The sequence below is a fragment of the Larus michahellis genome, chromosome Z (assembly GCF_964199755.1).
Source record: "Larus michahellis chromosome Z, bLarMic1.1, whole genome shotgun sequence".
NCBI lineage: Eukaryota > Metazoa > Chordata > Aves > Charadriiformes > Laridae > Larus > Larus michahellis.
In genome coordinates, this window is record NC_133930.1 from 3,570,279 (window position 1) to 3,596,688 (window position 26,410).

Below are 26,410 nucleotides of genomic sequence, written 5' to 3' on the forward strand. Positions count from 1 at the left end.
CATCAATTTAGGAATATCCTAGACTGCAGGTCGCATCAAGACACCTTATTTTTTACCCTTCAATTCACATTATCCGGGAATTACTCTCAGCCCCCCACTTACACAACATCCTGTGGATGCTTCCGTGTATTATATATAAATGCTTCTATAAATCCATAATACACCTATGAAAAAAATATCTTTCTTTTATTTGCCTTAACCTTGCTGGATCCCACAGACAAGAATTTCGAAGGCATCGGGTAACTCAGCGACGCAGAAGGGGATTTTCAGGCATGGGAAAGTCAGCTTCACTCCTGGCTCCCCTATAACCTTTAGGAAGCCAATTACTTTTGAAAACGTGGCCCTGGACTACTCTGCCCTCGCAGAAAAGGAACCAGACGCTGAATATAGTTTCAGGACCAACCCTGGATTTGCATAGAAACGCCTTTTCTGATCGTCAGGTTAGAATCGTGTGAGGCGTATCATGGTCACCGATACATAACCCACATTTCCACGGCAGCTGAAGCCAGCCGGAATCTCGCATCCAAGTATTTTTCGACTAAGACCGGCCCGTATTGCACAACCGGCAACATAGAAATCTCAGCTGGAAATAAAATAGGAGAGACGGGAATTTGATTTTCCAACCAAACCCTTCAAAATCCATACAAAATTGCAACCAAAGGAAAAAAAAAAAAACACAAAACCAAACCCACAACCAACCAACAACCACAACATCCCTTGGGAAATAATTAGCCAGCTTTTTCCTGCGTGGGTTTGAAGAGCGATTGATAATTTACACGCACGACAAACACCTTATTAATGAATTATTACGTTGGGTTTGGGTTTTTTTTGGGTTTTTTTTTTTTTTTTTTTAATGTTTAAAGCTACTAGTGAAAAATCAACAGCCAGAAATGGTAATAAACTGAGCCTAATTCTCACCAGCAGCGTTTCACTCGTATATCAGTAACAGCAAGAGAAACGCTTGCCTGGACAGAAGAACAATAGCTGGCAGCTCCTCTTTGGTGCCAAGGAAAATTTGTTACTCGCTGTTAAAAGAAGCCCAACACGGAGAGAGATAATTATTAGCTCTGCTGCAGGCTGGGAGAGAGCCCAAACGCAGGAAAAACAGCTTGGGCATCGGCGAATGTTATTTGTACATGGAAAACAAGCTCTCTGCTGGCGGAGATGAAAAAGGTTTAATTCCCAGGAAAAAAAAAAACACAAAACAAAACAAAAAAAACCAACCCACTGACAAAAAACCCCTGTAAGTTGAAACAAAAGAGCACGGCACCGGGCAGATGGAAGATGTCAGGGCTGCGTTGATTTGAGTGGGGGAAGCGTCACTCGTGTGCAATTCCTGCGTCCTCCTGGGGTACCCAGCAGGGACTGGCACGTCAAGCTGAGCCCTTGGGTGAAGAGCCAGGAGGGATCTTCTGCCCCGAGGACAAGAGCCGGTCCTGCTAAGAGCCCCAGCAACCCAAGGGGGCTCGACGGAAACGGCCAGCCTCCCCGCTGAATTTCAAGCGGCTGGCGGGAGGGAGCCCAGCCGGGGTTTTGCTGCTGAATATTTCAGAGCAGATCAAAGCTATAATAAATTAAACCCACAATTCCGTCTGCCACCTTCAGAGGTTCATCTGAAGCAGCGTCTCCGTACAGCACCTTCCTACACAGCGATGATCTTTCCTTTGTTCTGTGCTGGCGTTTGTATAGATGCTGCCGGCATCCTTGCATCCAGGCACACGGCAGGGAAGGGACGTGAAGCCACAATCCCAGCAGCTTCCAGCACGGCTTTGTGCAGGAAGAAGCTGCGTCCAAAACAGGAGCTGCACTATGCACTGCTCAGACTGGCACGGCGTCTTGTACCACCCTGCAAGGGGCTCCCACGCTCCTTCTCGTGGATCCCACGCATGGGACAGAAGCCTGGAGGACATCAAGCAGGGCAAGAGCACCAAACCCACCAGCCCGAAGGCACTTCTCCAGGTGGGACACCCATCAGCCACAGCAACTGCAACCCTTTCCTGCAGCTCAGCTCTCCTTGGTCTCGTATCTCCTCGGGCGAACGCCGCTCTTACAGAGCTGATGGTCGCATGGTGGCAAAGCAGCTCCTCAACCAGGTGACAACAGTCAAACCCATGCCTCTGTCCTTGCCAACCCTCTCCCATGTCAGTGCTCACACAGAGGAGGGACAGCCACCTCCAACGACGCCAGCAGCACTTGGTAAAGACTCTTCACTGATGCTTGCACCACGTGCAACCACCAAAACTGACTTACACCCGGCTTCTGTCATTGCAAACCCAACACCGGCTCTCAGCACGCGCAGTTTCGCTTCTTCGCCCAGTTCACCCTCTCAGCTATTGAATCCCCTTCCCTCCAACGCCACCCTTGTGCTCCAGCACCTAACCAAGAAGCACGGCGACGCAAACCTCCCTCATCCCAGCTACGTCTCATACTTCCAAGTCAGCTTCGATGCTCCAAATAGGTCCCTTGCACAGGTGACAATAAGAAGCTCTTCAGGAATAAAGAGGACACTCCATATTTTTTTCCCTCCTTTATCGCAGAGCAATAAGCTCCACATCAAAGCATCCGTCCGCACATCGGGATGTTGCCCGTCTCCCATGGTTTCGGTGGGTGAGCCTTCGCATGCCGAGCACAGGGACGCGTCTCCCCTTCCACGGGAGAGGGAAAGCTGGCAGCGTGGGCAGGCTCCACGCTGCCAGATGAGGCAGTGCAAGAAGAAAAGCAAAAGCTTGGTGAGGAAGAGCGAAATACAACCCCTACCTGATTGTGTTCGTGAGACGACGAGCCCTTCCCTCGGGATGGGGAACAGCTGCCATCAAGCTGCTCGCTACAATCCGCCGTCCACTGTAAAAGGGATAAAAAAAAAAAAAAGGGATCGTGTAAAATAATAGCCGGGCTGGGAAAAACCGCTGCGTCAGTTCACAGCACACAGCAAACACCGTCCGGCTGTGGGCATCACTGTACACGTGCCGCCTCCCCCTTATTGAGGATGATTCCAAAGGCTTTGGCTCGGAAATGCTCCACCCGCCAACAGCGAGCGGAGGGAAGATGCGGGAACAATTGCAGGAAGGCACCTGAAACGATGCTTTGCAATAAAAACCATCCCCAGTATTTCCTTGCAGACTCCAACAGTGTTTGGTAATCCCAGGCGTGCGTTCTGGATCAAGGACAGCTTAACTCGATTCTTCTTTTTCACGGCAAGTTGGGAAATTCTCTGCTTTTCCCAACTCTGTTTGCTTTCTGCGACAGACAAGAGTCCTGAGCTGCCAAAAACTTGTGGTTTTATTTTAAACAAAGCAGAGAACAGAGCTCAAAGCTGCAGGTTTGGCCGCTGCCGTATGCCGCCGCTGTGACGTGCGGCCTGGATGTCAGCCCTGCTGTCACACCAGCTTCACCCCACGGTGAAGGACATGGGCGCTGGGGGACTTCCCAGGCGTAGGGAGAGGCCAGTAGCTCTGGAATATGACCCGCCGTTTCCCACAGGGTTTGACAGCAAGGTGCCTCCACCAAAATAATTCAATTTGGGGTCATTTGGGGTTTTTTTTTCCTCCCCCAGAGAAATGAAGGGTTGCATCATGCTGGGGAAAAACTAAAGTAATAAAAAAAAGAAAAAAAAAAATAATAATCAAGCAAACCAACATAAAATATGCTGCTTAATCCTAAAGTCATCTCCTTGTCCCCCTGCAAAGTTGAGACTGAACCTTGGTGACCAGTTCCGTTTCTGAGGTCTTTCATCCTGGAAGTACCTGGCTGCTCCAGAGACACTGACCCCTTGGGATGCTGTCACCAAGGCTGATGCTCCAAGAAAACAAAAAGCCAATTCTGTCCAACCAGTAACTACCTGAGAGCTTCTTGACAAGGACGGATGAGCTCGCGACTAAGAGAAAGAGCCACCAGTCGAACTGCTCACCATCCCCGCGCAGCTCTGCCCTCATCGGAGAGCCCGCGCTACCTCAACCAGGCGGCAAACAGCAGCCTTGTCTTTAATGAGCTCTTTAATGAGCTGCCCGTTGCTCTCCTGCCACCTCCGCTGACCTACCTGGAGAAGCTCATGATGCTATCACGCTTGAGATCCTTCTGCCAGACCTATGCATATCTCCTTTAACAACCTGGACTGCAACCACATGCCTGGAAAGTTCTCTCAAGCTACAGCTCACCCATTATTACGTCCACAGCCGAAAAAAACCTGCATTTTCCCTCTGACTTGCCTCTTTTTTTCCCAGTGGGTTCAAGGCTGGAGACACTCCCATGATGGAAATGTCCATACTCTGGCATTCTCTGGACTGGAGATGGATGCAGCTCCTCTGGCCGGTGGTGTGGAGGATGGAGGAGCACACAATGTGCCTTTCCTTCCTTCCCCCGGCAAGAAGGGCAGTTAATTTGGGGATGTGGTACCATCCAAGCATCTTACACACATGGGTGAGAGGATTTATCCTCTCTTGCGCGGGGAAAACATTATTACAGCCACAAGGAAACGAACCGCAGAGAGATTAAGTAACTTGCCCAACATTCAAGATTAAGTTGCTGGCAGAACCTTGCAGTTAAAAACAATTTTCTTGGTTTCGGTCCAGCACCTTCCCCCTAAACCCATCCTTTTTCCTCCAGCTCTCATTCAGAGGGAACGCGTCACCTTCAAATCAGGCTGGCTTCCGCCAGGGTTACTCCAGCGAGCTGCAGGATACGTGCATGTTTATTCCTTGCTTTGATAAGAAGTGATCAGGAAGAGAAAAATCAGAAATAAAAATTCCCGGTTATTTCTTATAGAAACTGGGGGTATGAGGTGGGGAAAATCAACGTCTTCGGGAGACAGGTAATTCCTTCCTAACGCATCCCTTAAGACACGGCTCCATAAAAGCAGGTGACCTATGTAAAAGCCCATCCTCGCTTCTTGTCCCATATATAACCCTAAAAATACGAAACACTCCGTTTTGCTGGAGCTTCAGATAGAAATCCTAATTAAACTTATACACCAATGGTCTGGGGTACAACCACATTTAGTTGCTTAATTTGAGACGCCACTAAAAGGGGTCTAATTAAAAGGTTTCAACATTCAGGTCTCTCGTTATTCATTTTTCTTTTAAAAACAAACCTGACTGTTTTTAAAGACAGCATTCCCAGAACTGACGTTAAAAACCCCGCAGCTCCTCTTTTTCAGGGTAGGCCAGGAAGGAAAGCTAAAATCCCACTTCCACAACTGGAAAATGGATTTGGTCGTTGCAACCAAGGACCTTAACGCAAAAATTGTACCTGGGCTGCCATGAGAATTAGCAGCTTTTGTCCTAAAGATGGGCAGCAGCGTGGACAGGCTCCAAGCGGTTGTAAAACTTTGCCTAATAATTTATTTCTAATTCAGTAGTATTTCTAAACTTGACACGTTAAATAAAGCAGCACTTGCCTGTTTGACCTGAAGCCCCTCCAAGGCGTCACTTCAAATACAGCCATTTTCCAGCCTTAGGTTAAAAAAAACGCACGATAAAGTACTTCGGATCACTTGATTTTTAAATTTAGTTTCTCCCACTTCTAACAGCTTTGATCCTCAAAATTTAAAACACCTCTTCAGCAAAATCTATTCTTAAAAAGGTTCCTTTGATTGATAATTTCTTTACACCGAGCCAATATATAAAGGGTCCAAAGCTCTGGATTAGATCCTCAGCTCCAGCAAACCTGCACGGCTCAGATAAATCAGATAAACGTTGCTGATATCAGATAAGGATGGGATCCTTCATATATAGAATCACAGAATGGTTTGGGTTGGAAGGGACCTTAAAGATCATCTAGTTCTGACGCCTGCCCCGGGCAGGGACACCTCCCACCACACCCAGGTTGCTCCAAGCCCCAGCCAACCTGGCCTTCAACCCCTCCAGGGATGGGGCAGCCACAGCTTCTCTGGGCAACCTGGCCCAGGGGCTCACCCCCCTCACAGCAAAGAATTTCTTCCCAATATCTCATCTAAATCTCCCCTCTTCCAGTTTAAAACTGTTGCCCCTTGTCCTGTCGCTCCAGGCCTTGGTAAAAAGTCTCTCTCAGTCTTTCTTTTAAGTCCACTTTATGCAGTGAAAAGCTGCAATAAGGAAGTCTCCTCGAAGCCTTCTCTTCTCCAGGCTGAACCCTCCCAACTCCCTCAGCCTGTCCTCACAGCAGAGGTTTTCCAGCCCTCTGACCATTTCTGTGGCCTCCTCTGGACTCGCTCCAACACGTCCACGTCTTTCTTGAAGGGAGTTGGACTCAGTATTCCAGGTGAGGCAGCTAGGAGTAAAGAATCACCTTCCTTGACCTGCTGGCCATGCTTCTTGTGACGCAACCCAGGATACGTGTGGCTTTCTGGACTGCAAGCGCACGCTGCCAGCTCATGCCCAATTTGTCGCTCACCAGTGCGCCCAAGTCCTTTATGGCAGGGCTGCTCTCAACTTATCCATTCCTCAGTCTGCCATGCTACTGGGGATCGCCCTGACCCAGGTGCAGGACCTTGCACTTGGCCCTGTTGAGCTTCATGAGGTTCACATGGAAGAGGAAACTCCCCTCTGCTAGACTTGGGGACGCTGGCTTTTGCACGCTGAGGTGCATGGCATGGGAGAAGCAGGCACCTCAGGAACTACTAGGAGAGCGCCTTGCCCTCGTTACCCCAACCACTCCTCCCAATTTCAAGGCATAAACCAAGCCCTTAGGGAGGCAGGGCCTCATTTGTACGCAATTAATATACTTTGAGTGTGAAATGAGAGACAAAACGACCTGCAACAAAACTTCTCTGCATGCTGGAGGAGGTGGTGGGTCCTGGACAAACCCCGTCTGGACTCTGCCCTTCTCCCCATCATGGTACCTCCAGCTCAGCTTCGCCACACAATCTCATTAGCCGTTAAGCTAACATTAAGGCTTAATGCAAAGCGGTCTGGGGATCTCTCTGCTCGGGATCAGTCTCCCTCGTACTTCATATGAAGAGATGAAGACCCAAATCAGACCAGCAGATCCCTCCAGCAGCTCAAACACATCTTAGCTATCCAACGACGGCCACATCCTTACTCTTATGACCCTTCAGTCTTATTATTCTTATTTTGTCCACATAACCAGTATGTAAGTGGTCTCTAACCGAAATATTTTACCCTGCAGGGTAGGAAAGCACCTCTATCACAAATGAAGGATCACGGCAGCTTTACAAGGCCAAGGGCACAGAGCGGAGCTCCCCACTCCCTGCACCATGGGGTTCTTATCCCTTCAACAGTTCACATTTTCGGCATGCATCTGTCACGCCGTGGCACCAGAATACAAACGATTTCCCTCCAAACAACAACAACAGTTCAGGAGGTTTAATTTCTCCTTGTGTTGGATCTAAAACGTCCATTTTAGGAACACACCCAACTAGGACCATGTCATTCCTAATGACAACACCAAGCCACATCCTCACTAAAACCATCCCTCTGAAATACAGCGATTTCCTTCTCTGATGTAACAGCCACGAAGCAAGCAAAAAAGTTTTTGCACATACTAAAATGCCCACAAGAACCACACTTTTGGGGAGCATCTGGGGCTTTTGATTGACCTTCTGGTCTTGGTTGTTTCATGGACACCCCTGTGCATACGGACAGGAGCCCATCTCACCTCTGAGCATCCCCCCACCACAGGCCCTGCAGCTCTTCTCAATCCCTCCAGGATTTTTCCACTCTGGTAAAGCAGCATGGTGTTTGGGATGGAGAGAGACACGCTTCATTTACAAACGAAACGTCCTTCACTTATTCACTTATTATTTCAGGAAGAAATTCTTTACTGTGAGGGGGATAAGGCACTGGAACAGGTTGCCCAGGGAAGCTGTCGATGCCCCATCCCTGGAGGTGTTCAAGGCCAGGCTGGATGAGGCTTTGAGCAGCCTGGTCTAGTGGGAGGTGTCCCTGCCCGGGGCATTGGGCTTGGAACTAGATGATCTTTAAAGTCCCTTCCAACCCGAACCATTCTGCGTGATTCTGTGATTATAAATGGGAACCTTGCAGAAGTCAAAAAGCTTCGGGTCTTGCACCTTGAGACCATGGAAAAACAAAACCCAGTTGACAGGAGACCTCTACCGACTGGTTGGAGACCTCAGATCAGGCTGAACAAGCAAGGTGCCCCAACTCCAACCTTTTATTATGTCCTGCTTTACACCCCAACTCTCGAAAAGGTGCTCCCAGCTGGATGTGCATCCTCAATCCAGGTGACAAGCCACCGCCGTCCCCCAGGCCCTCTCCCACCCCACGCTGTGCCCTTCACCCACCTGCGAGATGTGGGACTGCGTCTTCTCGCTCTCGCCGTCCCCCTCCGTTTTATCCGTCAGCAGCCCCTGGACCTGATACTCCAGGACGTAGCTGTCGATGAAACGCTCCAGCTCCTCGATCTCCTGAGAGCGGCTGCTCCCCGCCTCCGAGGAGGCCGATGCCACTGACGAGTTCTCCATCCCTTCAGGAGAGACGCCGAGAAGGGAGGGGGCCTGAGAAAGTAAAATTAAAAAAAAAAAAAAAAAGCAAGAAATGATTTCCCAGTAATTATACAAAATTTAAAAAACAGTAGCCAAAGCCTGCCAGTTACCACGGGCAGGATACTTCTGCTGTACATCCGAGAACATTGACAATAATCCTAGGGGGTCACATTTAGAGTTTCCATTCGCGCACAACCGAAAAAAAAAAAAATAAATCCATTTCTCTAATATTTCTACATCTAAAGACAATAACAGACATCTTGCTTATCCTCCTTCTCAAAACCCAAAGTACTGAAAACCTCCAGACACATGCACAAGAGAAAACCCCCGATGAAAATGCTTAATTTAAAAAGCCCAGGGCATTGGGCATCTTCTGCATCAACCAGTTGACTGGCAGTGCCACAGAAGAAACGATGCTATGCCTCCAGCTGAGCTCCGAGCCAGCACAGCCCCGAGCCCCTGTCACAGCAAAGGTGTCACCTCCATGGAGTCACAAGCTCATGTTCATCTTGACCAGACATGGGTCCTCCTCCTCCCAATCCCAGTCCTGCTCTGCCAGACCACCAAGTGCCGTGGATCCATGGTTTCGCTGGCCGGAGCAACACGAACAGGTCCTTTCCTGGCTCCGAGGAGCCAGCGCTTCCAGGGAGATAGGCTCTGCTGGAGAACGGCTCTATAGAAGACATCGGGGCTTTATGATGTTTTTAAGATAAAGCATCCTCAGGATGCAAACTGACTCTGGACTATCAGCAGATAGCTCAGCCGAGACGCAAACCTTCAGAGGTGGGAGCCCGAATCACTAAATGTTCTGTATGGAGGTTTGGAACATCTTCTTACCGGTTAAAGTCCAAATACAGAGCAGAGGAGAAAGAGAAGAGCGTGCAAATGGAAACAGATGTATATTCAAATTCAGTCATTGCCTTTAAGGCTCGATTCAGCTACCCAAACGTCCCAACAGCCCCGGTTATCCCTCTCTCCGGTGTCTGCTCTAGGAGCACAGCCATCTCCTAAATATGTATACGTAGATTATGGCTAGCAGAATAAGAAGCCATTATCCAGGGGCTTACACTGCAAACCCTATTAGGATAGTCTTGTTTAGGACGCAGATCATCAAGGAATTAAGAGTCGTGCTGCAAATCAAAGCCAGACCCCTCTACATCCCCAGCCCCTCTCCTAAGCCAACACACGGAGAATGGATACACCACCCCACATATGGCTCGTCAACCAATACAAGAGACTGAATTCAAGTCACTTTCATCTCCTCTGATCCATATAGTGAATTAAAAACCTTAGCAAGTCCTGCAGTTAGCCTTTAACCGGGGAACGAACACATAAGGACATCGATAGCTGACATCCAGATCATCTGAAGAGGTGCATCTAATGACAAAAGCCGATGAAACCTCAAATGCAGCATTGCCAGCAAGGGCAGCTCTGATGACGTTCAGGTGGATGCTCCTGTGATCACTATGTGCGATCACAGCACATCCATCCCAGATAACACACTCCTCGGAATGTTGGCCAACGCCGTTTTCCAGCAACAGGCAGAACATCCCCTTCAACTCACTAAAATGCCATCTTCTCCAGCCGAGAACAGGGCAGCTCCACAGAGCACGCCATCACCAGGGACAAAAATGAAAGGTACGCTCCACAGGCAAACAAAAGGCACGGAGAAGTCCTCCTGTGGTCTCCTGAGATGGAAACAGCGCCAGGAGAACTTCACTCGGATGAAAGTGACCACGGATGCTTCTTCAAACATGGCTTAGGTTTAAAAGACTCCCAAAGCCCAGGTCAGAGCAAGGAGCCACAGCTCTTACATCTAACAGCAGCTGCACATTGTACGGTCAACACAAGAGCTTCCATGAGGACCACACATCCAGTCATGCGAGCAAAGACAGGTACAGTTTGCTCTGAGGAGGGGACTGCCGCCACCCAAACCACCCTCTCATATGGTCCTCTCCCCTGCCCAGGTCTGGGGTGCCCAGGGGCACAGAGTGGGCAGCGGGGACCGTTCCAGCTACAAACACCTGCAGGTGACACTCTTCAAACCCCACACTTCAAGCACACATCACCGGATTTCTGGGAGGTCTCTCCTCAGGGTACTGACCCAAACCAAATTGTTTAGTTTGCAAACATGGGCTGAACGCACAGCAGCAAGAAGGACAAGAAGAGCCATCAAAAACTAAAGGGTTTTCCATGTGACATAAAAGCTCTGTGACTCATTGCTGTAGGAGATGGGACCGTTCTGGGGGGCTGACACCCCTTCTTTGGCCATCGGTCAGGTGCTGGCTCCGAGTTCACCCCAAGATCCGCATCCCCCATCCAGAGAAGCTGGGCTGAGTGATGGGGAGGGGGCTCAGCATCCCTATTGTCCCCCATCCAACCGCTGCAGAGGGAGCTTGGACCAAGCCCTCTCCTCCTTCCTATTTCTCCACAGCTGAACGACACACCTTGAAGAACAGAAACCATCAAGTCCTGTATGCTGGACACATTTCACATGAATTATGCTCTGGACCAAGGTCTTGTGGTAAGACCCACACTCCTCCTTCCCTGCGGTTGGGAGGGAAAAGACGCAGGAGATCCCACCACATTGCAGGACGCCAAGACTTCATATCCCTCACCCTCTCCTTCACCGAGAACTGGTATTTACAGTCTGTTTTGAGACAAGTAGAAAATTACCAAGCAAATTCGGAGTGAGTCACATGCCACCCGGAAGGGAAGGAGAAAAAAAAAAAATTAAAAAAAAAAATCTGTTCCCAGCTCCTGAACTATTTCTCATCTGTCACTTCTGAACAATTGTGGCTTCATTTGGAAACTGCTGAGAACGAGCAGTTCTGGCCTAAGGATTTCATCTGCTCAAGGAATTATTCCCAAATGTGCCCGGACTGTCAAAAAGGCTCATTATGTAGATCAATATCACACATTAACTCCTGAACAAAAATCACGTGGCGTGTTAAAAAGGAGGAAGAAAAAAAAAAATAGACAAGGAAAAAAAACCCAAAAAACCAGAGGAGCCCTAGAGAGCATGGAGCCCTGGAGGAGGGCATGCCTCTCCCCTTTTAGCTAATTAGTGCCAATTACCATATGGAAAGCACCAATTATTACATAGAAAGTGCTAAAGAAAGAGCTGGGAGAAGAGGTGGCTGCAACGAGTCCCAGAGGGCACGATGGCGCGTGGGGAGGTGATGGCATGTGGTAGGGGACAGCTGATACAGGTGGCATCACTTGGGATGGAGAAAGCAGGGCATCCTCCATCCCCTGGGGCCACACAACACAAACCCAAAGGTTTTTTTGCCTTTTTTTTTTTTTTTTTTTTTTTTTTTTTTTTTTTTTTTTTTTTTAAGGCGGCACTGGAGGAAAATCAAGGCCAGGGGATGCTCCCCCTTGAACACCCACGATAAAGCAGAGCAAGGGCTAACACACGACTCTGCTTTCGGGGTGCTCACCACCACGCTCAACCAGCATTTTGCTGGTTAGCAACAGGAGAGACAGCGGACTGAAAGGGAACGGGTTTGTCAGAAGCCACCAGGTCCAGCAAAGGAACACAAACCACGTATTTGAGACATTTCTGTATCTTTGGCAGGAAACCAAAACCAAGTCATCTCGCAGTAGCTTCATCCCTCTCTAAAGGAAACCAGAACTTTGCAGAAAGAGAACTCCTCTATGTTTAAGGGTGACAAATTACCACGTACACCTGAGACAGGACCATCGTTGTACACAAAGATCCCTAGAGCAGATGTCTAGGCACGGACCGTGAGTTGGTTGACATCTAACCCTTATAATAAGATAAAAGACTAACAAGTCACGGTCTGTAATCTTCTTTATGTGCTTAGTCTGCACAGAGTCAGTGTGAATCACGTAATGACACAGAGACCGGCCAACTGACGTGGACATCTCAACGTGGCGGCTGCGCTGGGGCCGCTGCTGATATGCCTTCATCACCCAACACAAGCCGTCAACAAAAAGGCTCAAGAAGCAGAGGAACATCTTGACTTCATGGCATCTCCTGGCACTCCCTGCTAGAAACCATCTCTGAATTTTCTGAATTTGTCCTTTGAATTCCACTTCTGCCCACGCTCCCTTCCTATATCAGGGGTCATGGTTAGGACGACACGTGCCTGATCACTACAGCAGTGGCATAATACCCAAACTTGATGCTGACCCTGCTTTCAACAAGTGGTTGGACTAGAGACCTCCTGAGGTCTTCTCCAACCTGAATGGTTTCACGACTCCATGAGATGATGTTCAGGCACTTCATCGCTTAAGAAAGCCTCCGTCGCTCTCTCAGACTACTTTCCATACTTCATTCTGGGCAGTCTCACCCATTTTAGAAGAGTATTTCCCAGTTATTGTGCAACTGCCTTCCCCCAGCCTGCCCAGAGATGTCCCAGTGCTCAGATGGGAGTTGTTTTGGTCACCGTCCTCTAGCAGTTTCGTCAAGACAGGGCTTTTTTTCAGCTGTCACCCCTTGATTTCTGGGCTCTACCTAATTCTACCAAGCGTGAGATGCACGTATATAAAATGTACTTGACAAAACAAACCCGAACCAATCCCAGGTTTACAGAAGCCCATTTTCTGGGTCCTGCAAGCTGGTTCTTGGTTCAAGCAGCCTGGACCTTCAAGAGGGACAGATTTTGGAGCACAAATGGTGGCCACACCTTGGGAAGGGAAGCAGCCACCTAGATCCAAACCAATTCAAGTCCACCCACAAAGGTTTACTCTCCACACTAACACTAAATCTTCTCTCCCTTTCCAAAATTAACCCTCTCCGCCAGGAAGGTGGCATGGGCTGGATGGTCTCCTGCTTTTCTTGGTGCCGCGTGTCATGAAACCTCTGTGCCTGGAGCAGGTTTCTCACCTCGCCCTCAAAACATGTACGAACAAGAGGTTTTCAAACAAAAAAACAACCGACATTTGAGGATCAAAGTGGTTGATGGCTTCCTAAACTGAGCAAACGCATGTTCTTGAGAGCTCTTCAGGGACTGGTGATCTGTTGGATCTGCGCTGGCATAGCACCACCAAGGATTCCCAGATAACAGATACGGTCCTTAATGATAATTAATAGAGATCAACCTCAAACCTTCTTTCCCCCCCGCTGTTCTCTCCTCCTCTCACCACTTTGTCGAGGCACAAAGTCTATAAGTTTTGGGGGTCTGAAAATTACCTTCCAAGCCTTTCCTACGAAGCCCACGCTGTGCTCATTACTATGACCATGAAACATGGATCCACCAACAGAAAAAAGTCCAGAGATGTGCAAACTGCTTATTAGAACTTAGTAATTATCAGCTTTACTGTAATGTATTATTATTATTATTAATAGCTGTTATTTCAAAGAGTGACGTAAATGGAGTTCTTGCTTTAGTAACATTATACAGTTTATGGCAATTATATAGTTTTACCTTTAATCAGCAAATAAACTCAACAGGAACAAGCATTTTTTTTTTATGACATTTCTGTGTTCGCCCAGTAGACGGAAGGTGGAAGCAACACTCACACAACAGACCAGCCCACCCTATGGGCCTGCCCATGGCTCGGGGTGTCAAGCTCAACACGTACCCCATCTCCAATAGGTGCTCCAGGCTTGTGTTGAACTTGAGAAACCAAGTGGTGAGTCTGATCGGTGAAGAACAGCAATGGAGAGAGAAACCAGTGTGGACTAGATGGGTGGGACGCAACAGCACAGGGGAACTTGCAACCAAAATGATATAAAAAAAGGAAGGTGGGTCCACGGTGAGAAGATGACAGGCACACAGGGATGGGAACGCACTTCCATCAGCTCACTGTGGCCCGGGTGAGAGGACCTCACACGTACGTCCTCCCCCAGGGCAGATGCTCCAGCCGTCCTCTCTCCAGCCCACCAGAACAAAGCTTCTCCAAAACCTGGACTGCAGCAGCTCAGCCATGCTGAGGCAGCACCACAGGGCAACCACACACCGTTCTTCCCCTGGGGTCCGACCCACCTGTGCCCCAGCCATCCCAAGGGCACAGACACTCCAGGCCCATACAAACATCATTCCCTGAAGTGAGGAGTGGGGTCTTCTGGTCCAAAACATGTTGACATGGCAACCTTGTCAGCAAGACTGCTGCCCATGAAGAGATCTTCCTCAAACAATGCTTGCTCCAACTCAACAAGACAAACCAACACCCTAACCTACCATTAAGCCAACAACTGCACACCTTCTTACTCCTACCCAAGGTCCAACCTGGTTGGGCATCAGCAAAGGAAAACAAAATAAAGAGGTTGCTTTTGCCGTATTTTTGTGCTTCCATTGGATGGATGTTGAAAGCCTAAAACGCTTTCTCACACAACAAGTTTCTTTGAAGGTTGTGGCCTTCAAAGACAAGAGAACCAGGAGCACCATGCTATCACACGCACCCAAATAGCGAAAGCTGGAAGTGAATTTACCCCCCAACTACACTGCCAGGAGTTAATACTCAACGCTAACATCTACCAATGCTAACAACGATTGGAAAAGATTTCTAAAATACAGAGTTCAGGCAGAACCTCTTAATGCAGTGCTTAGCATCAGGCTTCTCCAGATTTAGGCACCTGTATCCAAATTCAATTATCAAAAGGTCAACCGACCACCAAATCCCAGTAAATGGCAAGCTCCCAGCCCATCTTTCCAACCACCTGGCCTCAGCTGTTTAGATATGAGTTTAAATGACTCAACGCATCCCAGGTGGAGAACCCATACCTCTTCCTTACTTGTCCTCCAGTTAAACCCTGAAAAGGTTCACACGCCAATCCTCTGTGCCTCCACGATTCCAACATAGGGCAGGAGGAACGGCGGAGCAGCCTCTCTCTGCAGAAGATTTATTCCCCAGAAATGCCATCACAGGCCAGCCACCGGCGAGCCAGACTGTGACAGGCTCCAGAGCTACCCTGACAGATCGCTGAAAGCCTTTTTCTTGCCACATGGGATTTATCATCCCGGGTCTTCCGAGGAACAAGAGACGCTTCCTATAAAAGGCAGCCACGGTGCAAATTCTTCGTGTGCTGACGCAGCCACCTCCTTCGGGAGTCTTCTGTGGTAGGACAATCAGCATCCCTCTCGTGTTTGCTCTCCCTGGGGAGTTTATAACAAATACATTTTAAATACTGCTGTGATCCAGCAGGTCCCTTCTGCTCTGAGACACTGGGACATGAACTGAGAAGCACCCCAGCAGCCCACAGGTTTATTTATCTGTGCCTGCATGGCATGATGGTAAAACCAAACTGAAGAGACCTCCCAGCAAAAACCAGCGAGAGGCTCCAGCCCAGCTCCAGCCAGCAGACACCACGTCCTACCCCATGAGCAATCAACATCGATTTTCACATTTCTTGTCTGGTCTCCAAAACCCACCCCCATTGCTCTCTGCTCCCTCCAGCGAAGACCTGTTGGACTGTCACCTCTCAGTGAGATGACACCCTCTTCTGCTCGGTGCCTATCTGGGACTGGGCAGAGAGGAACGGCACACGGTCAAACCTTCCATCATTATGTCCCTCGCACCGCCTCCCCACTGTCTTCTCCAAGCTGGCCTTTCTGAAGTTCATGGGGAAGGAGGTCCCTTCGGCCCCAAACCTGAGAGGTGAGGAATGCCTTGCCTGCACGGCCCAATGGGCGCAGGACAACTCTCCTACTTCTTATCAATGACTTCAGGTCAGGGGAAACCCTCTGCGTGCTTGAACTCTGCAAATAACCTTCTGCCAGCTTACGCTCTGGCAGCTGTACAGGCAGAAGGACCTTTGACCGTCTGCGTTTGGGGTTTGTCCTCCTGCCTATCAGCGCGGCCGGCGGGCAGCCGCTCGCTTCCCAGCATCTCCTTTTAATGAGCTCCTTCAGCAGCGATATTTTCTCTCGCCTAATCCAGCCGATTTCCAACAGCAAGTAATTAGCAACGTGTCTTTCTAAAGCGGCGAGCGCATCTCGGTGAATGAAAGGAGCAGTTTATCTTTATTGCCGGCGGCCAGCTTTCGTACCCAGCAAACCGCAGGAACGGTTACTATGGGAAATGAAAGCAATCGAGACGAACCACAACTCCCTCCATCCAGGTATTACCACGTCTCCACGAGCGCAGACGAAGCATCACGTGCCTGGTTTGGATTTGCTGCTCCATAGCTGCTATTTTTCCATACGCCAAAACATCAAGCGCAGCAATATAAATTATTATATCCCGGATCTGATCCTTTTCCAATTAAAATGTAAACACCTTTGAAAACCACATTGAGCAACCGCTGCTGGCACTAGTCTCGGGCTTTTCAGATACTGATGCATCCGTGGCTGGCTGAGCATTTTATATATTTCATCATCCCTCCGCTCTCAGGTCTGGTTTCTGGTACCCGGTGATGCAGAAAAGCCCAAGTGACAAGAAAAAAGCCTAACAGCTGCCACGTTGCAGTGCCATCCACGAGCCTGGCATGCCACAGAGCGGGCGAACGCCACAGCGCGTCAAAACAGAGTTATTAAAATAAAAACACAGAAATAAATCGAGGGGAAAAAAACCCAAAAACAACAAAGGAGAGAGCCAGGAGACAACCAAGTGCAAAAGGCCACAGAATCCAACCCAAAGCGGCCGCCTGGACACAGTGATGCAGCAAGGGAGGGTGAAAATTAAGCAGAAAGCCAGAAATCCCTTGTTCTCAGCCAGACAATAATTTATTACATAGCTTGCTTCACTGCAATAAGGATTTTTTTGTGGTTGGGAGGTGGATTTTTTTTTTCTTTAAAAGAAACAAAACACAAACGCAAAGCATTGTCTACTTTTAGAAACACGAAGTCTGGGGGGGGGGGGGGATGTTACCTTTGGTTTCAAATGGATGCTGCCAAGAAAAAGAAAGGCAAAACTAGCACACGGCTAATAAAACCACTGTCTCAACTTCAGGAGGTGAATGGAGGTGGGTTTATGGCCCACCTGATGGACGTTGGTCCCGTCCTGAGGTGGGATGCTCTGCGACGTGGGATGCCAGGGCATGGGGTCCACCGGAGCATCACTCCGGCTGCAACCCAAGAGCAAGGCACGCTCCCCGTCCCCTGATTTTTATACAAATTCGCTCCATGGAAATACATCAGAATTTCTAGGAATAAAACCTGAAGCAGGTCACAAAAAACCTGCAACCACAAGCCCCTGAATCAAGAACAGCCTGAGTTCTATAACCTATTTCTACATCGCCTGATACTACGAACCGTGACTTAGGTCAGACTTAATCCCTTCTCACATTCCCCCACTTCTACTAAAAGCCAATGGAACGAGAGCCCACGTTACATCTTATCCTCACTATTTCCCACCTTTCTAAAGCAAACATCAAGAAATAAAAATATTTGAAGAAACAGCAAAAAAAATAAAATAAAAAATGCATATTTCACAGGTGCTCCACGATCTCCTCTTCGGAGCTGCACTGTTCCTCCTTCGAGAGCAGGAATTCATAGAATCATAGATGGTTTGGGTCGGAAGGGACCTTAAAGATCATCTAGTTCCAACCCCCCTGCCATGGGCAGGGACACCTCCCACCACACCAGGTTGCTCCAAGCCCCGGCCAACCTGGCCTTGAACCCCTCCAGGGATGGGGCAGCCACAGCTTCTCTGGGCAACCTGGGCCAGGGGCTCACCCCCCTCACAGCAAAGAATTTCTTCCCAATATCTCACCTAAATCTCCCCTCTTCCAGTTAAAAACCGTTCCCTCTCATCCCATGGCTCCCCTCCCTGATCCAGAGTCCGTCCCCCCCCAGCTTTCCTGGAGCCCCTTGAGGGACTGGAAGGGGCTCAAAGGTCTCCCCAGAGCCTTCTCTTCTCCAGGCTGAACCCCCCCAATTCTCTCAGCCTGTCCTCCCAGCAGAGGGGCTCCAGCCCTCCCAGCATCCCCGGGGCCTCCTCTGAATTATGCTAGAAGACATGAACGAAGGATGTTCTCCAGCCAGGAGGGCTTGCATTCATACACCGTGCAAACACCCATCCAATCCCCAGGCAACCAACGCCTGTATTTTGCCCAGCTCCTCCACAATCCCTGGGGGATGAGCCCCGATCCCACAGAAGCAGCGGCCAGGGCGCAAAACTCCCTGTGCAGGCAGCGCTCTGCAGGCAAAGCGCACAGCCCACGTCCTAAATAAAAGCATTAGAATAACCAGCTGATCCGTACACTTTGCAATCGCACGTTTCGCCGGCGCGTTCGCATGCCGGCACCAGTTGCCACGTACCGTCTTTTACAAATAACCAAAGGGAAACCATTATCGGAAAGTAAATCTTTTCTTTTCAGGCACCCAGGCAATATAATGGGCACTTGGGCTGTGAAAAGCCCCGTAATCCTAAAAGACACAGCCAACTCTAAGTTGAGATGTCAACCCGCTGAAGTAATCCATCCCGTGGGTCGCTGTCGGTAGGGAGGGACTGGGCGGGAGCAGCATCCCACGGTCAGCAGCAGGGCAAGCGCGGAGGGTGCTTAATCCCTATTAAACCATGCCCGTAGTTTGCTGGCAAAGAGCATTTTTGCATCTGTACGCCGGCTTTTAGCAGCATTCAGAGGACATACCTTGGCTACCAGCCAAAATGCCGGGGCTGCCACTCTGGATGGATGGAGGGGTTTTTATGCTAGGAGGAGCCAGCTGGTCGTCTCCTCCTGGGAATCACAGGTTTGGGTTGGAAGGGACATTTCCAGGCCATCTAGTCCAGCCTCCCTGCCATGAGCAGGGACATCTTCAACCAGACCAGGTTGCTCAGAGCCCCGTCCAACCTGACCTGGGATGTTTCCAGGGATGGGGCATCTCCCACCTCTCTGGGCAACCTGGGCCAGTGTCTTACCACCCTCAGTGTAAAACATTTCTTCTGCCTACTCTGAATCTCCCCTCTTTTAGTTTAGAATGATTACGCCTTGTCCTATCACAACAGGCCCTTCTAAAAAGTTTGTCCCCATCTTTCTTCTAAGCCCCCTTTAAGTACGGAAACGGCCACAATAAGGGTCTCCCCGGAGCCTTCTCTTCTCCAGGCTGAACCCCCCCAGCTCTCTCAGCCTGTCCTCCCAGCAGAGGGGCTCCGGCCCTCCCAGCATCTCCGGGGCCTCCTCTGGCCCCGCTCCAACAGCTCCGTGTCCTTTTGCTGTTGGTGCCCCAGAGCTGGAGGCAGCACTGCAGGGGGGTCTCCCCCGAGCGGAGCAGAGGGGCAGAATCCCCCCCCCCCAACCCTGCTGCCCACGCTGCTGGGGATGCAGCCCAGGCTGCGGGTGGCACATTGTCGGCTCATGTCCAGCTTTCCAACCACCAGTACCCTCGAGTCCTTCTCAGCAGAGCTGCTCTCCATCCCTTCATCCCCCAGCCCGTAGTGCTACGAGGGATTGCCCTGACACAGGCGCACGATCTTGCACTTGGCCTTGTTGAACCTCATGAAATTCACATCCTCATGGAATCTCACCTCCATCCCCACCAATTGCTCCCTTCATCATGGCTTTCCTCTTTTTTGGAAATTAAGCTCTTCTGTATGACAAGGCTGGGTATAGGAGACCCTCAGGTGCCCCCCTTATTTGAATGATGAAATGGAAGCATGATGCTTTTTGCAACATCAGCCACCTTCTGCACCATGGAGAAAAGCAAATCATCCCTGGGTTCCTGCTGCTTTGACCAAGGGGAACAATCCTTCCCGGCCTCGGATCCGGTGATGTTTGGGCTTGGGTTACATGAGCAAAGCAAGGAGCAGATTTCAAGGAGAGACAATTCCCTACGAACCAAGCCTGGCTCGCTCACGGGGATCTCTGTGCCTTTTGCCTAACATGAGCTGCTCGGCTGGAACTGGGAAGAAAAATCAGCCAGTAAACCTCTGCCGTTTTGCAGAAGAAAGGGAAAATAAACAACTTACTATGTTCCTCTCCGAGATAGTTAAAGTCATCTGAACGACTCCGTGCACAGATATTTTCTGAATCTTTAATTACTTTCAGTGCTAAAAAAAACCCATACCCTAGAAAACCCCACTCAACAACACCCACAAACAAACAAAATTTCCAAAACCTGCCTTTGGATCCCGGACCCCCGCTCCTCCACCGCATTCAAATGTTCAAGTTATAAAATAAACAGCAGATTGGCTTTTCCATCACGGCCACCCCGGGAACATCAGTCCCCGACCTTATCAGTTCCCATACAGGCAGCATCCACGGCACTGCCATCGATGAAATCTTCTAAATATTCTAGCAGAAAAGAACAAGAATTTGGGAAACTGGCAATTCTGTACACGCAGAAGGAAAAGAAGTCCCTTCCTCATAATGCTTTTGGTCGAGTAATAATAAATTAAGAGGCAGGGAAGGAAAAAAAGCCCAGCAGAAGCACAAGGGGACAGGGAACCTTGGGGGGGTTGGTGTTCAACACCACGGGAGCTGGTCCACCGTGACACAGAGCTGGCCAAGGAATGGGGACATCAGTGTCATGAAAGCTGAGCTTTCCAGGACCGCTGTCCCTTCTTCTGGCTTCTTCCAGATTTAAATATACTAATAAAAGAGCCACAGCTGCCTGCAAAAACAAGGAAAAAACCACGAGCAGCATCTCCCACCTCCTACCTACTTGTTGAACCTTCTGCTCAGGAACGAAGGACACAGCCCGACACACACCCAGCAAAGCGACCGACCCTCACACATTTAATGACAGGTTTTTGACCCAGGAATGAGTCGGTTGCCAAAGCTTTCCCTTCCCCTGGGGTTGGACACAGTGTCCTCCTTAGCTCCTGGCCATATGGACTGGACGTGGTCTAGACGGCAGGTTTCCATCCAGCAAAGTGATTGCATTATGGAGAAGTGATCCTCACTCCAACCAGAGGGACCATCCGAATTAAACCTGGCTCCCTGAGACTGCTGTGGGCAAAGGGCGTCATCTAAGACAGCTCTAACAGCTTAGGAAGATGCCCTTGCAGACCCTAAATCCATTTTTCAACCTACAAAGATCTCCTGCATGTTCTCACACATTATTTCTGATAGCAATTCAGAGAGTGCGTTTGGTACCCAGATTTCACATCAGGATCCCGATATCTGCTCCAGGAAGGGACGTGACCCAACGCAGACACCACTGTGCCCACCAAAGGTCCCACCAAGGCCAGGGATGCTGCGGTGCGGCAGGGAAGGGCTCCAACTCACTGTGGACCCACCACCCCACCGCACTGGCCAAAGCCCCAGCAGCAGGTGAAGCTCAGCCCCGGATGGGTGGTGATCAGGCCCTTCCCAAGCTTTGCCCAAGCAGCGTGGACCGAGCCCATGGGCTTAACCCTCCTCTCGAATCCATCCCCAGCTTTTAGCTCCTTCCTGCTGCTCATGAGACAGCTTGAACCAATTCACCAGGCTAATGCACTTCCCTTAAGGAACCAGCCCGCAAATACCAAGGAAAGCACCTCCCCAGACAGGAATTTTCGGGAGTTACTGGCCAGCCACCAGCCTCCTTTTTGAGGCTTGAAGTGCATTTTTTCACAATCACTCCCAGACTATCGCTCTGCTCTGCAGCAGCAATGCAGCCGCAAATCTTCCCAAAAGCCCTTCCTGGGCGATCCCACTCCCCCATCAGTTATTCCCCCCCCGCTAAATCGCAGCGAGTGAGGGGTGATAAGAAGCCAGCGATGGGGATGGGAAGAAGAGCAGCCTGCCAAACCCCAGGGGTTAAAGATGCTGCAAGTATTTGCGCGGCCACATTTATCGCCCAGGGGAGCGCTGCGTTTGATTAATAAGAGGTAAATGAAGCAGCTCAACTCAGCTGAGCCCCGACAGGCAGGAGGAGGACAGGGAGGTTTTTCTTTAACACAAAGCAAACGGAGAGACAGGTACTTCCAGGACACGATAGCTGACCTATTTTGAGATGAACATGAGATCAAGCGAGCTTTGGGAGTGTCTGTTTACCTGCACCAGCAGCAGCGATAGTCTAGACGACCAGCCCAGATTGAGACAGGTGACATTTAGCCTTGGGATCCACCAACCCTACGTCCTAACATGCCCTGCTGACAGTGTCCTTGACGTCAGTATGGTTCTGCAAACCCCAAGTCTCAGATGCCCCACTGAGCCCCCAGCATTGCTGCCGGTGTGCTGGGGACAAGAACCTCAAGTTAATCCCAAAGTGTCCTTGAGCTGCTCCTTGTGTCCAAGTCCTCCATCCAGCACGGACCCAAGTGCGCCACGCGCTGCACGTGTGATCGGGACGTGTCGCTGGCTCCACCACCGTGCCTCGCTTCCCTCTCTCGTAAAACGCAACAAGCCCTGTTAGGACTTCGTTTAAATGCTTGGCTTTCCCTTCTAGCTTGGGGAGGACCAAAGAGGTGTCGGAGCTTTCAAGGTGCTACTTTTAGGGAAGGCATCATAGATCTAGAAGGTCTTTGATGAACATCAGAAGTTTGGCCTTAGTTTTCAGAATGCCTCTGGGGTGAATGTATTTAGTAAATACCCAGCATCTCAGGAAACCAGGCCAAGAAGGCATCCAGAGAAGCTTCTTCTCCACAAACGCAGCCTGGTCGGGGATAGTGCCAGAAATACTTATTTCGATGTTTGCCTCCTGACCCAAAAGGAAATGCTGTTCCTATAGGGCTGGATGATGACTGGAGGACCCAGGACCACCTGCAGACAGCAAAGACCAACAGGACCTATTCTTTCAGGACAGCTGTGTCTACCCCAAGACCTCACAGTGGAAAACCCACCAGCCATGTCAACTGGGGAACCTGCAGGCATAAGGACAACCCAGAAACACATCCATGAATGCGCTTGATACCATTTTTTGCTTTTTCATTGAAGGGTCCTTCACATTCATCATGAAGGTCTTCCCACAATGACCTCCACCACGTGGCAGCCCCACCGAACACGGCTGCAGGGACCTAAGGAGCTTGTGCCAGGCCAGGTTAGCATCTGAGAAAGTCCCCTCCTGCACCTCCCTTCACCAGTCAACCATCTCCTTACGCCCAAGGGATTAACAGCCCCGAAGTTAATCATAACAAGAACACAAGAGGAGGACTGTAACTGCAGCAAAGGGGAGCAGCATCAGCAGTTTTCAGCAGAAACATCATAGCAAGATGCCTGCTATTCATGTACCTTCGACCTCAGAGATGCAAATAAAGAGCCCAAACTATTTAACTTGGGCAAAATAAGAAAAGAAAAGAAATAAGGGAGAATTCGATCAATCAAGAGAGTGCATAACGCTGTATACCCAGATGGTATCTCACATTAAAAGGCCTTGCAGGTGGAAGCCCGTTGTTGCCGGCTCTTGGCTGCCTGTACAGTGCAAGTCAGATGAGGGCATCTGAGGGATCTTTGTGACCCACCAATTAAGCAGCTGAGCTTAACGAGGGACTGGAAAAGACACTTCTGGAATAAATTATACAATATGAAGGATCAAGAAAACAAATTCTGTGCCTAGCCCCGAGTTACTGCAAGCACTTGGAGACTTCAGAGGAAGATGCAACCACCGCTAACATAACCACAAAACGCCGAGGCTTTCCCCACTCCCACTAGAGTTTTCTTCGGGGCTTTTCCCTCCCAAAGGGAACTTGAAGGACCTCTATGCTTGCTGAGAACCCCTGGTCCACCGGGATACCCTGCTGCTGGTGAGCATCCCCACATGTCCACAATGTCCAGAAGAAGCCCAATGCCTTCCAGCTCCGGGAATGTGAGGTGAGACCTGGCGCTCAAGTCCCACGTGTCCCCTCCTCCGGTGCGGGACAAGGGTCACATACCTCCCCTGCCTGCACTCATCCGACGAACTGAATCCCTTTTTGCAGAAGTAAAAGGCTGAACCCATCAAATAACAATATTTTTTTTAAAAAATCACTTGTTTGCCAGCAGCCCAGCTTTGGCTTGGCGAATTTTAAATACTTTTGGTCAAATCACTGCAGCCAAAATGCTGGGAAGAAAATGCTGGAAAAAGTTCTTTTGAGTTTTTTTTTTTTTAGGGTTTGGTATTTTTAAACAAAAGATTTTTACTTCTATTTCACAGTGATGTACGCTAAATTTCCACAGCTCTTTGTCATGCTGTAAATTACTTTAAAACATATTTCATTTTGGATTGAACACAGCAAATGTGACTTGACTTTATTTTCTTTCCTGTTTTAATGAAATAAAAATATCTACCCTGATTGACCCCAGCTAAAAATCCTCTTATCCCCCACGACTATCCTTATGATTTTTCTACAGGTTAATTAACTGAAAAAAAAAAATACAGTTCGTATCAATTATTTGTCCTATGGGCTGATATTTAGGAATATTCAGAATATCTAAGGATGATTTGGGGTATCCACCAGGACGCCGTCCAGGACAGAGCACATATTAAGTGTTACTTTAAGTAACATATATATTAGGAACTCATAGGAACCTCGGGAAAGGGTCACATATATCACTTTTGGTTTTTTTTAAAGAAGAGAAAAATTAGGAAAATAGGAACTCACACCCCCCCAAAGAGAGGGGGGGACCACTTCAGCCCCAATTCTGCAGGCAAGGTGAGACATGAAGCACAACCCCACTGCCAGCCCTTTCGGGCTTTATCCTCCTAGCAATGCCTCCGCTTTGGCTTATTCCCAGCTCCTCCACAGGCTGCTCTGCCCCAGGAGGAAATATTTACTCTCCGGAGACTATCAGTCATTACACAAGATAACACCCAGGGCTGCAGAACCCCCAGTGCAGATAAAGCCTCACTGATGCTCGGATGATGCCTTGCTGCAACCTCTCCTGCTCCCTTTTCAGGTCAAACTGGATCTTGTACATGACAACGGGATAAAAAAAAAAAAAAAACCACCAAAAAAAACCAACCCAAAACAAAACAGGTTTTCAGGATAATGCTGCTGACTTGTTGTTTTTCAAACCCTTTGCCACCAAGCCCCTGCGGTGCTGCTAACCTCTGCTGATCCCATCAGGTGGTTTAACCGGGGAGCTTAGTGGTAAGCCCTGTCCCTGCAAGGAGGCACCGAGTTATACAGGGTTATTCTTTGCCGGACGGGGACCGCAGAGGCTTTCAGATAGCACAGGGAGAATTCCCAACTTTAAATTTTCAGGAAGAAAATTAAGCTTATGAATGGAGGGAACTCACCCTAAGATGCAATGTTTTGTTGCTGGGTTGGTTTGGTTTTGGTTTTTTTTTCCCCTCTCCTAGGCTTTATTTTATTGATGTTGAAGTAGCTGTTAAATCCTGTTAAAACGCTGCAAATCCCTGTCTAGCTGAAAAAAGAATTTGGCACCTTTGAAAGGTAGCTGGCCTATATCTGTACCTAAATAAACCCTTTACGGAAGGGAAAGGGGGCACGTAGAGAAGGGAGAATCCACAGCAGGGAGGGCAGGGCAGCAGGAGGCGTCTTGCAGAAAAAAAAAAAAAAAGGGATAGGGAACAAAAAAAAGGCTCGGCCACCAAATCCAGCAGGATGGCCATCAGAGCAGGAAAAGCGGTTCACAGGCATTGCACTATATCTGGCGACAAACCTTATCCTCTGGCTCACCTAGCCCGAACAAATGAACAATATTATTAAGAGACAGACGAGAAATCAAACAGCAGCTTGGAGAAACCAGGGAAGCCTCCTGAGAGCCAAGGAAACCTGCGCTATCTAGGGAAGAGCGAGATTATAATAATTAGGTCAGTTGGCGATAAGCCTTCTCGCTGCACACAGGCACACACGCGCTGCTGCCTTGCTGGAAAGTGGTGATGTCCCCGCGGAGCTGAGAAACCCAACAGCAACATTGCAGGAGCATGGACAAGACCGGTAGCAGAAAGCCTTCTCCAGCTGCAAACCACAGCAGCTGCACACCTCAAGGTCTGAGGATCGATAGCTGCAGCATGGGAAATTCCGATGGGATATCAGAAAATTCCTTTACTGTGAGCGTGGCTCAGCACCCAACAGGTGACCCAAGGGGATGTGCGATCTCCATCCTTGGAAACAGCATCAAGACGCAGCTGGACGAGGCCCTGAGCAGGCAGGTTTGACACAGAAGCTGACCCTGCGCTGAGCGGAGGGCTGGACCAGAGGACCTCCAGAGCTTCTTTCAATCCAGAATAACTCCAGGATCTTGCCTAGGGG

General features: G+C 49.4%; 1 protein-coding gene across 7 annotated transcripts in view; it reads right to left on the bottom strand.

Annotated features, from left to right (window-relative positions):
* Positions 1 to 26,410, bottom strand: part of CTIF (cap binding complex dependent translation initiation factor) — a 155,745-nt gene that overhangs the window by 117,047 nt on the left and 12,288 nt on the right. For 6 of the 7 annotated variants that reach the window (XM_074570407.1, XM_074570414.1, XM_074570413.1 and 3 more), the window contains exons 2-3: positions 8,237 to 8,449; positions 2,758 to 2,841 (exon numbers count right to left, since the gene is read on the bottom strand). In XM_074570407.1, coding sequence (XP_074426508.1) covers positions 2,758 to 2,841; positions 8,237 to 8,416 — 264 coding nt within the window. In that variant the 5' untranslated portion in view covers positions 8,417 to 8,449. Of the gene's footprint in view, positions 1 to 2,757; positions 2,842 to 8,236; positions 8,548 to 26,410 lie in introns of those variants that run through there. The other variant, XM_074570408.1, reaches the window with a different exon arrangement.